The sequence below is a fragment of the Phlebotomus argentipes genome, unplaced genomic scaffold, assembly GCF_947086385.1.
Source record: "Phlebotomus argentipes unplaced genomic scaffold, Phlebotomus argentipes genome assembly contig_6, whole genome shotgun sequence".
NCBI classification, from domain to species: domain Eukaryota; kingdom Metazoa; phylum Arthropoda; class Insecta; order Diptera; family Psychodidae; genus Phlebotomus; species Phlebotomus argentipes.
The window spans coordinates 2,062,014-2,073,971 of record NW_026776145.1 but is presented as its reverse complement, the minus strand read 5'-3'; the positions used below and the strand labels follow the sequence as shown (position 1 = coordinate 2,073,971).

At 44.0% G+C, this 11,958-nt stretch overlaps 1 protein-coding gene across 2 annotated transcripts; it reads left to right on the top strand.

The window, feature by feature from the left end:
- The first annotated feature begins 1,047 nt into the window (after positions 1-1,047).
- LOC132258533 (laminin subunit beta-1) lies at positions 1,048-11,918 on the top strand. Of its 2 annotated transcripts, XM_059755868.1 has the most exons (20): positions 1,048-1,232; positions 3,914-4,036; positions 4,099-4,182; positions 4,336-4,554; positions 5,159-5,411; positions 5,495-6,174; positions 6,236-6,424; positions 6,486-7,003; positions 7,065-7,475; positions 7,538-7,730; positions 7,982-8,743; positions 8,806-9,102; positions 9,160-9,351; positions 9,409-10,193; positions 10,258-10,446; positions 10,513-10,676; positions 10,736-10,877; positions 10,934-11,122; positions 11,191-11,335; positions 11,399-11,918. In XM_059755868.1, the coding sequence occupies exons 2-20, from the start codon at positions 3,967-3,969 to the stop codon at positions 11,536-11,538; spliced, it is 5,622 nt and encodes a 1,873-aa protein (XP_059611851.1). In that variant the 5' UTR covers positions 1,048-1,232; positions 3,914-3,966; the 3' UTR covers positions 11,539-11,918. The 2 variants fall into 2 exon arrangements, with proteins under 2 accessions (XP_059611851.1, XP_059611859.1); XM_059755876.1 differs by lacking the exon at positions 4,336-4,554.
- The last annotated feature ends 40 nt before the right edge of the window (positions 11,919-11,958 follow it).

The window sequence follows — 11,958 nt, the reverse complement described above, 5'->3', positions numbered from 1 at the left end:
CGTTTCTGTGTGTGAATGAGCGGAAATCCCAGTGCCAAGCTCTAGTCTCTTGGGAGCACTTTGGAGGATTCATCGAAGGCTCCGTCAGAACACATCAGCTACGAAGTGAGTAAATCTTTCTCTTCTTATTCAAGTGTTATGACTTTTTAGAAATACCTTTCGCGCCTAGTGAGCAGCGGTGGAAATTTAACAAAACTTTATCTTGCGTAGAAACGAAATCTCTGAAAGAAAATCGTAGTTTTACTGACAAGACTCTTTTCAATTACATTTCTTTTAAGGCTATATTCGTCATACACTTGACTAGTGTTTGGTTATTTAATCGTAGATCCGAAATTTAATTAGGATTCGAATATAAGATCAAATACTGTGCGTAAAGGTGAGAAGTCCCTATATTCATAACCATCGAGACTTTTTAGGCGGATCCTATTCCTATTTCGAGAGGAGAATTCTCCTTATGCTTCCTTGCTGTCTTATTTCTCAGAACAATATGCTCATTCAGTGAAGTCGAAGTCTTCCCACTCGAGACGTGATCCTCATATTGAGAGAACTGAGATAAAAGTTTCTCGCTCATTCTCTCTCTCTCTCTTGAGAAAACAGGGAACTGAGAGTGATCTCACGCATACTCTCAGCTAAAGTCTCGCGAAGAGGCAAAAGGCAGTCGGAAGAGTCTTGAAGATAGAGTGGAATCTCTTTGGAAAAGAAATCACTGGTGGTGTTTGTGCTTCCCTCGCAAGTAACCATATTATTTTGGACAGTAGATCGTGACATGTGGCGTGCATGTGTGTGGGCTACAAAATCTCCGGCTCTCTCACAATTTCTTCTCGCCATTCTCCGCGTCAGTCGAGTTGGATGGCTTGAACGGAGTGGAGCTCAGTTGGATTTGGGCACTGTGGACTGGAAAGTGAAGGAGAGAGAGAGAGAGAGAGGGAGAGAGAGAGAGAATAAGCAAAGAAAAAGTGCGTCTGTGAAGTTTGAAAGGAAATCTTATCAGTGGGCCAGAAACTGGAGGATATTTCAACTTCCCTCCCATGAAATCCGTGCAGTTGCCAAGATTGTGAGCCGAGGAGTGTGTGAGAAATTCTCAGTTCTTGTGGTGTGTTTTATGGAGTGGAAACAGTTCCCAAGTGGATTACATTTTCAGCCTCTTGTGTCTCATCTTCTGGATTAAGTGCCATTCCTCCAGCCTCTTCATCCTCCGCGGGACTCCGAGTGTGTGTTTGTGCAACGTCCGAGTGAGTGTTTTTCTCTGAGTGTATATTTTTGTTGTGTTGCGCCTCTGTTCCTTATTTAAACTCCACAGACAGTATGTTGCATTCTTCATGATCGCTCCTTGTCTTTCTCGATAATTGGGAGGCTGCTTCGTGCTCCACTCTTGCTAAATTTTCCCACGAAACCCAAGATTTCCCCACCATCTTGTCCCCTCGACGTCCTATTCGGGGAAGAGATGCGCCAGAATTCCTGGAATTCAGTGCCTAATTGTCATATGCTGAGAGATCTTTCGGTGTGGAAAGGAGGCGAAGAAAGGGAGGAGAGACTCAAGACCAATTTCTAAACTTGTGCACTCGCCTGATCATTGCTCTCAAGCACTGCATTCTTGTTTATGTTGAGTGCTCTCGCTTGAGGGAGGGGATCTCCGGAGTCTGTGGGGCTCAGCAGACAGCCAAATCAATTGTCCATCGGAAACTCCTCGGTATCTCTCTGCCCTCGCACAAGAATTTCTGTGGCGACAGGCGGCGAAATTTCACTCGCACTCACAGTACAAAGGCCCTAAGAATGCAAACATTCTGCAGACAGTGAATTCCTTTTCTCCCATCTGCTCCCAAAAATGGAAACAATCTCACAATTCAAGTTTCTTCACTGGCTCAGAGCCACACATAAAATGCGCTTTTTGTCGTTTTCTCAGTGTACCGAGAGTGTAGGAAAATTAATATCAAATACGACTTCCTCTGCGGTTTCATGCTTTAATGTTCACTCCCCTCTGTGTCCCTCCGCAGCCCAAATCTCCCACAAAATTGCCCAAGAAATTTATCCAGCCCATTTAGTAACGTCCAATTGAGTCTAAAATCTCTCTGACTGCCCAAGATTTTATCTCTCTCTGGGTTGCGATCAAAAGTTCCAATAGTCAGAAAAATGTGTGGGAATCTCTCCCATGAAACATTTAATATTAAATATATTTGGAGTGTGATAAGATTATCAAATCTTTTTTCTCTTCTCGGGAAGAAAACGAAGAGCACAAATTCAAAACTATCTTGCAAAGTTCAAGTGAAACAACGACAAATTCAGCGGATGTAGCATCAAGAGTGAGAAATTGTAAGGCAAGGGGCAAATCAATTCAAAGAAATATCATTCCTAGACATATTTTGCTACTGACTTTGCTGGATTTTCCTTTACTTGAGATTGAGAGTGTGGTCTTCCTTAGCTAAAGTGTAAATATTTACGACACTCATTTATGGCATAATTAAATGTTTATGAACAGCTTGAAATCCAATATGTTCTACGCCTGAGATTCGAATATGAAACACTGAACAGTGAACATTTTGAATAGCATATAAAATGGATCAATTTTGGCGCGTCATGATAAAAAGGTAAAAATATTTTAACATAACAATAAGGATTCATTTTTACCTGTCTTTTATATTTTATATGAAATCTACAGAAGTTTGTTTTAGAAAATGACACAAAACAATTTTCCCCTTTTGTTCATTAATCAATTAATGACACTGTCGTTTTTTGTTCATTGATACTTTACCAAAATTTGTTATGATGAGGTAACTTCATGCAAGAGCTTCTTTGGCAAACTATATAACTCAAGTCTTGTTCACGTTCAAACTTCTTTTTGCGCAACAAATATTTAATTTTCTTCTGACATGAATAAATATTGATTCAAAACTCGCTATTATCGCGATCAAGTGACTGATTATCACAGATAACAAGCACTAATTTGTTCCTTATCGATATTCATTGTTAAATAATAGCCAATTTGCACATTATTTACTTAAGATGACAGACGAGACATCTTCGTGATTGTTTCAATTATACTGCGGCACGCGTTAGAAAATCATTTGCCCCTCCGTGGACACTGAAATAGCACGAGAATGAGTGAAATTTCTTCATCTCTGGCCACATGTTTCGCATCCGACGACAATGAAGGAGCCAATGGCGATATATTTACTTTAATTTCATATTAAATTATTCCTCCAAACATTATGTCATGAGAATAAGCATGTTTGATGTCTATTTAGATGTTGACTTCAAACATGACATCACTTCATGTGAAAATGAAGCTTCTTGTGAGACTGTGATCGGCACTTTGTACAGGCTTTAAGATTGCTTATGTTGGGAAAACGTGATCAATTTGATTGAATTGAAAATTTGTTCTTCGACGCTGAACTTGAGAGCATGAAACATGATGATTCCAGAGCGGGAAATGAGGTCTGGGCGGCTCCAGAAATAGCGCGAGTGGCTGAAAACTTGTGCCCTGCCTGACCTCAAACGTTTTCACTGTGCGTGAGATGATAAGGCGGTCAAAATATTGAGATTTTTAGCCTCTCATTGAGGCTCACAGCCGGCAAAAATTCTCCGCCACCCTCCACTCATATATATTCCTTATCGCGACTGTGATTTTTTAAGCGAGACATAGAGAGAGTAATAGCATTATCAGTTGGGAGCGGAACTGCAATCATCAGAAAGCACACACAATCGAGTGAAAATGCTTACATTGTTACTTCATGGTGCATTTACATTGCTATAGTTCTGAATGAGAGGCACTGGGCATTATTTTTCCGCGAAAATTCACTCCGGCAACACGATCTCTACTGCTGAGTGCTGAAGAATGAGGCCAATGAATGTGCAGTGTCAATAATATTATTCCCTGTCTAACAGATTGCTTCTCCCCCTCTTTTCTTTCTTGCAGAATTGGACGCCTCCATTGCAAGAGGTCCCGCTCTCCATCGACGGCCATTCAACATGGCCAAACTGCCCTGGACATCCGGTCATTTCAGTGTCCTCCTGTACATAGTCGTAGTTTTAGGTCAATGTAAGTGGAGAATGGCTCCATTTTCTATGATGATTCAGTGATAAGGGAAATTGATCTTTCAGGTATCTTACAAGTTAGCGCGCAACATCCGTCACAACCATTTCCAGGAGCTCGGCGGGAGCGTCCACGAGTGGCCTTCTCCAAACGTAAGTCTCCCACAGATTCCCTGAACTCATCACAAGCACACTTGATTTCAAGGAGGAAATAACTGCAGAAAATATTGAGTTATTTCCTCTTTCTTTCGCTCTTGCACAGTGTAATTGACGTCATGAGATAACACAACATGATCATCCATTCAGAGGTTCTGGGTCCCACTTATCAGACTCAGACGCCCTTTTACATTTGGCACCGGACAAGAGCACCCAAAACCACAGCACAGCCAACATTGAAGCCCACTGAATTTTCCCTGAGAGGCGATCAACGGCCACCGCCTGAGGACGAGGAAATCCAGGAGTTCTATCCACTCGGTGGAATGTGGCCCAGCCCAAGAACTCCCTTCTATCAGACTGACTATCGAGGTGCTGATCGCAATCTCGTCTATTTTGAGTCCCTTTTGAGACACCCCGGACAAAGCCATCAAGAGACTTGGCCACCAATTGTAGCCTCCCCTAAGCAGTAGAACTCCTTTGAATTCCCTGGTTTTGGCAGCGTATTAGGAGACACAGTATTTATCGATGACTGAAGGACAGTGGGAGTTAGCATATTCAAGAAATTGGGAATTTCATTGGATTTCAGCTATTTTTTGATGGAAAAACATTTACAAAAAAAAATCTGTTGAGGATGTATTTAACTGAATATGCGACATTTCCCTGTCTAATTGGTCAGTTTATGTGAGAAATAATCATCCCACAGTGGAAGTGTTACATCATCCGCTAATCTGGCTGCTACTGACTCAATTTTATACAGGACAGGCAATCTTCAATTAGTATTTATTCTCTTAACCCATCTCTCCTCGTGTTGTTTCCCTTGGGTGTTTTTCCCAGCATCTCTCTCTTCTTCGCTCCCACGAATAATGGTGGAAATTTGGAGCTTGGGTGAAGAACATGTAGCGAAGCCTTTCCTTTTCCTTCTAATCCAAACACTGGTTGAGGCCGGAGAGTGAAATCTGTTGACTATTTATAGCGCACAGACCTCTGCAGCGTGTACATCCATGTGAACACAGTTCCTGTTACCCGGCCACGGGAAACTTGCTGATCGGTCGCGAAAATAGACTGTACGCGTCGTCCACGTGTGGCTTGTTAGATCCCGAGCGCTACTGCATTGTGTCCCATCTGAAGGAGTTCAAGTGCTTCCTCTGCGACACGCGACCGGAAACGGAGAATGATCCAAAGAAGAATCACCGCATTGGACAGATCATTTACAAGAATCAACCAGGGTGAGTCTGTGTGGTGCTGTTAATTGAACTTGGCCATTGCAGTTGAGAGAGGATGCACAATTAATGACACGATCCACCCACAGAACACTGGAGCAGTCTTGGTGGCAGTCGGAGAATGGCAAGGAAAACGTGACGATCCAATTGGACCTGGAGGCTGAATTCCACTTTACACATTTGATTATCGTGTTCGCCACTTTTCGACCGGCTGCCATGCTCATAGAGCGCTCGTATGACTTTGGAAAGTCATGGCATGTCTACAGATACTTTGCCCACAATTGCCCGGAATCCTTTCCACATGTTAAGGAGTTCTCCAAGAATATCACTGATGTCATCTGCGATTCACGATATTCTGGTGTGGAGCCATCGAAGAATGGCGAGTTGATTTATCGAGTATTGCCGCCCAACATGAACATTGAGAATCCCTATGCCGATCACATTCAGAACATGCTCAAGATGACCAACCTGAGAATCAATTTCACACGGCTTCACACTCTGGGAGACACTCACTTAGATGATCGTCAGGAAATCCAGGAGAAGTACTACTACGCCATCTCGAACATGGTTGTTCGTGGCTCCTGCTCGTGTTACGGACATGCCTCGAGGTGTCTCCCATTGGATGGAGTCGTGAATAAGTACGACATGGTTCATGGCAGGTGTGAATGCACACACAATACGAAAGGCCTCAACTGCGAAGAGTGTGAAGACTTCTACAACGATCTTCCATGGAATCCAGCCTTGGGGAAGCAGACGAATGCCTGCAAGAGTAAGATAAATTGCTCCTCTTAAGTGTTGATCATCTTGTTACCAATGGTATTTCTTTTCAGAATGCAATTGCAACAACCACGCCACGAGTTGCCACTTCGATCAAGCCGTTTATGAGCATTCCGGAAGAATTAGTGGAGGAGTTTGCGACAATTGCCAGCATCACACACAGGGCCAGCATTGCGAAGAGTGCATCCCATTTTTCTATCGCGATCCCATCGAGGACATCCAGAGCCCCTATGTATGCAAACGTGAGTAGATTCTTTGACTCACTAAGAACAGATTACATGATATGCATTTTGCTTTCTCCAGCCTGCGATTGTGATCCTCATGGGGCTGTTGACGATGGAATTTGTGACTCCGTTACCGATCCTGAGTACAGCATTGAGGCTGGAGCGTGTCATTGCAAGGCTAACGTAAAGGGACGTCGCTGTGACTTGTGCAAAGATGGCTTCTGGAACTTGAATCCTCACAATCCCTATGGTTGTGAAAATTGTACGTGCAACATTCTGGGAACAATCAATAACTCAGGCTGTAACATGTACACTGGAGAGTGCACCTGCAAGCGCCTGGTTGGTGGAAAGGATTGCAACGAGTGTTTGCCAGAGACTTTTGGCTTATCAGACAGTCAGGATGGATGTTCTCCTTGCAATTGTGATGCCGGTGGATCATTGAGCAACTTATGCGATGTCACCACTGGTCAGTGTAACTGTAGACCTCACATGACGGGACGCATGTGCCACATTCCTGTTCAGAATCACTTTATACCATCGCTGCACATTGTTCACGAGGCCGAAGGTGCAATTTGTACGGGATTCTCTAGCTATGGGGTAAGAATCTGGCAAATTCGCTTAATCCTTATCAAAAACATCCTCAATTTCTCTCTTCCAGAATTGTTCGATTGTAGCCACAGAATATCCTTACGATGTGCGTCGCCCAGTCACAGGTCCTGGATGGGTTCGAGCTCCTGAAGGATCGGAAATTGTGTTCAGTGTTCCCGATGTTCCGCGCACAACCAATTACAACGTGATCGTTAGGTACACCACTCAAACTCCTGGCGACTGGGAAGTGGGAACAATCACGGTGATCCGTCCGGATGAGTATGATCCTGATGGAGCATGTCCCGAGGCGCATCCCTCATACGAAACTCGCCGTCCATTCCTTCTGCCAGAGCATCAGACATCGGTGGTTGGCATGAGGGACGTTTGCCTGGAGCAGGGTAAGGTCTATCGCTTCAAAATTCACTTTGAGCGCCACAATGTTGCTGAGGACAATGCAGCAGCTCAAATCCTGATTGATTCGGTGAGATAAAATTCCATTCGGTGACCTTAAATCTAGTCCTAAATGTCTGCCTCCTTTTGTAGCTCGTTCTGGTTCCTGTCATCGAAGTGTCCAGCCTGTTTAATTTCTCAGCTCCTGCCGAGAATCGTCGACGAGAGTATGAGCGATACAGATGCAATGAAACATATTACGATGTGAATTACGATGTTAATTCGCCGGAACAGTGTCAAGACATCTATCGGACAATCAGTATTTTTGTCTACGATGGAGCCACACGTAAGTCTCTATTCTCCACCCATTCTCTTATCATTCTTTTTTTTTTAAATGTGGGTGAAAATTTTATCACCACTGTAAGTATTCAATTATCTTGAGACACTTTTTCTAGTTCACTTATGTGTCAGCTATGAAATTTGTTTTTCTTGTCGCTATTTTTCTCCTCTTTTCACCAGGACAATGTCAAGAGGATTGTAATAGAAGCCTCCACTCCTCCAAATAAAGATTTTAATTTCACCCTTTGCCTGTTTTAGCCTGCAACTGCAACCCCACGGGATCGATGAGTAAGAAATGTGAAGAATTCGGTGGATGGTGTCAATGTAAGAAAAACGTCGTGGGACGACAGTGTGACAAGTGCGCTCCTGGAACTTACGGATTCAGTCCGGAGGGATGCAAGGCGTGCGACTGCAACAGCATCGGGTCGCGAGACAATGATTGCGACTTGATCACTGGACAGTGCAACTGCGTGGCGAATGCCTACGGCAGAGAATGCGATCAATGTCTACCTGGCTTCTGGAACTTCCCCAATTGTCAGATGTGCGAATGCAATGGTCACGCTCACACCTGTGACTCTCACACGGGAGAATGCCTCAATTGCCAGGACTTCACCACAGGATATCGATGCGACAGTTGCATTGAGGGATTCTATGGGAATCCCCTGTTGGGCAGCGAGATCGGGTGTCGGCCGTGTCGCTGTCCGGGAACTCATGCCGCAGGAGAGTCTCACGCTCACGGATGCACACTGGATCCGAGGACAAACGACATGATCTGCCACTGCAAAGAGGGCTACACTGGAGCCAAGTGCGACGTCTGTGCTGATAACTACTACGGAAATGAGGAAACAGGCGGCAAATGCAAGCCCTGTGACTGCAGCAACAACGTTGATCCTTCAATGCCCGGCAATTGCGATCCCAATACTGGACAATGCCTCAAGTGCTTGTACAATACAGGTGGACCAAAATGCGAACACTGCGAAGATGGATTCTATGGAGACGCCCTTCGTCAGTCGTGTTCACGTGAGTTCACTGACAAAATAGTACATTCATCGAAGTACTCAAAATATGGAAATTTTTTTCAGCTTGCCATTGTGACCTCTTGGGCACGAACAATGTGATCCAGTACTGCAATAGAACCACCGGACAGTGCCCCTGCTTGAAGAACGTGAAGGGATTGCGGTGCGACACGTGCAAGGAGAATCACTGGAAGATTGCCAAGGGTGAAGGATGTGAGCATTGCGGATGTGACCCTAAAGGCTCCCTCAGAGATCAGTGCAATCCCTACGATGGCCAGTGTGACTGTCAAAAAGGATTCGGAGGACGCCAGTGCGATCAGTGTGAGACGAACTACTGGGGAAATCCCAATCATAAGTGCTTTGGTGAGTTTTAAGACGATTTCCTGTGTGATTTTCTGCTCATTGTCTTCTTCTGTCCAGAATGCCAGTGCGACCACTACGGATCGGCAACTCAGCAGTGTAACAGAGAGACTGGACAGTGTCAGTGTATCAAGGGAATCGGTGGTTACAAATGCAACGAGTGTGACCGAGGATATCTTGGACAGGCGCCTTACTGCTCTCCATGCGGAGAGTGTTTCGACAACTGGGATCTCATTCTTTCATCCCTGAAGAGTAAGTTATAATGAATATTGCTCATGGAGTCACTTTAACAATGTTCTCTCTTCCCAGATGAAACTCTTCGGGTGATTGACGAAGCGAGGAATATCAAGACAGTCGGAGCCACAGGAGCTTACACTAAAGAGTTCGACGCAATGGGCAAAAAGCTAGACAAGATACATCAATTGCTGGAGAACACGACAATTAGTGGGCAGGACATTGAGAGCCTCGAGTCAGAGGTGTTATCGCTACGAAAATCCCTCAACAAAGCCTTGGAGAATATTAAGAAAACCGAAAACTTCCTTGAGGGTCTAGACTCGAAAATCAATTTGGCCAACGTTGAGCTCCTGGATTTGCATAATCGCACTGAGAACATCAAGAATCTTGCAGGAGATCTCAAGAGAAACGCCACACAGCTTCAGGAGGCAAACGTTGACGGGGCTCTTAATCTCACCCGAGAAGCTTATCATCGAGTACGAATGCTGGACGAAAAGGAGCTGGAGACGCAAGAGTTGATCGAAAATGCTGCGAGACAGTGCAAACGAACGGAGATCCTGGTCAACAGGACAGCGGATGAGGTGCATAGACTCAGTGGAAGCAATGCTGACGCTCTCGTTGAGTATGAAGATGTCCTGAAGGATCTCAACGAGCGACTGCCAGAGTTGAACGAGCTCATGTGTGGCAGTCGCGGAAGTCCATGCGATGACCTCTGTGGTGGAGCTGGATGTGGCTTCTGTGGCGGATTGTCCTGTGAAAAGGGCGCCCTAACAAAGGCCGAGAAGGCACTCAACTATGCCAAAGATACTGAGAAAACACTACGAGAGAATGATGAAAAGGCAGAAGAGCTGATCAGATCGGTAAGAACTTTGTGTAAATCACTCATGGAGAGAGTGAAAGTGACGATTGATGCTTATCTTTCAGCTGTCTCAAGCCAAGACAAATGCCTCAGAGGCCTGGAGGCGTGCCAATGGAGTATTCAACGAGAGTGAGCTGTACTACAACGAGACAGATGACTACATCAATGTCGCGCGGAGCTATATCACGAATCTCACAGATGTTATCAACAGCAACACAGCCTTGCCGAGTGAGATTGAAGCGATCGCCGACGAGGTAATTAGTTCAGGAGAGGAGATAGACAAATTTTCTGCTATTAACATGATTCTTCTCACTTTGTAGACACTGGGATTGGCTCTGGAGTTGGATCCGGGGGAAATAAAGAATCTTGCGACTCGAATTGATGAAACTGTGTCGTCACTTGAAAATGTAGAGGATATCATTGAGCAAACTCGTGGAGATTTGGCGACAGTTGAGAGTCTCAAAAACAGAGCAAATCATGCAAAGTACGTCTAACATTAGACACAATTGCTGGTGAGATTATTATTAAGTGAATATTTTGCAGGAAACGCGCTGATGAGGTTCTCACAGAGGCAACAAAAGTAGTGACAGCTCTACATGATGCTGATGAAGCTCAAGAGAAGGCCAGCGAGGCTATAAAGAAGGCTAATGAGGATATTTCTTCTGCCAGAATAGATCTTGATCAAGTGAGTGAACGTGGAACTTGAGATTCTGAGCCAAATTCTCATGCATTTTTTTGCAGATTGATGGAGAAACAGGAGATGCTCAGAAGAAAGCGAATGACACTGCGACAACAGTGAATATACTGACCGGAAAACTGACTGAGTTGGGCAAGAAGTTCCTCAAGAACGATTTAGATGCGAATGAGATTCAGAGGCAATCTGATCATGTGAAGGATTTAGCCAACAATGCTCATGAGTTGGTTACACAAGTAAGAAAAAAATGGTTTATTTCGAGAGAGAAAGTTTTTGATTAACCAGCAAAAATATATCTTTTCAGCTGAAGAATGAATACAAACAAGCTAACAATTCACTCTCAGCCAAGGCAGTGACTTCGGAGAGTGCCAGGGAAAGGGCTCAGCATCTTTTGCAGAGAGCATCGAGAATCACTGTGGAAACCACAGGGAAACTAAAGGAGTTGAAAGGTAAATTGACAGGTGAATTGATAGGAATTGATTAAAAATAAGCCATCTACTTATTTATTACAGATATGGTGGATGTGTACAAAGTCAACGATCGCGAACTGGAGAGTTTACGAGACAGAATTTCTGGCTTGAATGACGACATGACAAAATATCTAAACAAAATCCAAGAAGATGCCGATCGTTACAGACAGTGTACTTCTTGAGCAAGTCGAAAGGGGGAAATTTAAGAAAAAAAATATCTTAGACATAAGAAAAACTTTCAATGTTGCTTTCGAAGAAAAAAAAATGTGGAGAAATGAAATAGTCAAATGAGCAATATCTACTTAAGAGAGATCAACTCTTGTCTGGCGAGGTAAATTGAGGAAGGATAAATAACCATGTCTATTGTATCTTCTAAGTCTCTTGTGCTACTGAATCTGTGCTCACTATTTCTAATCATTTGTAAATTGTTTCCCTGTATATTTTCGAAGGCTTTCAGTTTCCTAGATGTATCCCACTGAAATGCCCCGCCATCGTACTGCCATTAATTTCAGTCAAATTATTATAATGCGAGAAATAAAATGTAATAAACGCACCTGAGAAATGTGTTTTATCGTTCAATCGACTGCCCTTTAGAGCCTGAA

Bases quoted from the DNA above. Each gene is read 5' to 3' on its own strand.
- LOC132258533 (XM_059755868.1), top strand. From the start codon at position 3,967: ATGGCCAAACTGCCCTGGACATCCGGTCATTTCAGTGTCCTCCTGTAC. The intron at 7,476-7,537 runs GTGAGATAAAAT...CTCCTTTTGTAG, and splicing joins CTCAAATCCTGATTGATTCG to CTCGTTCTGGTTCCTGTCAT. The intron at 10,447-10,512 runs GTAATTAGTTCA...CTCACTTTGTAG, and splicing joins TTGAAGCGATCGCCGACGAG to ACACTGGGATTGGCTCTGGA.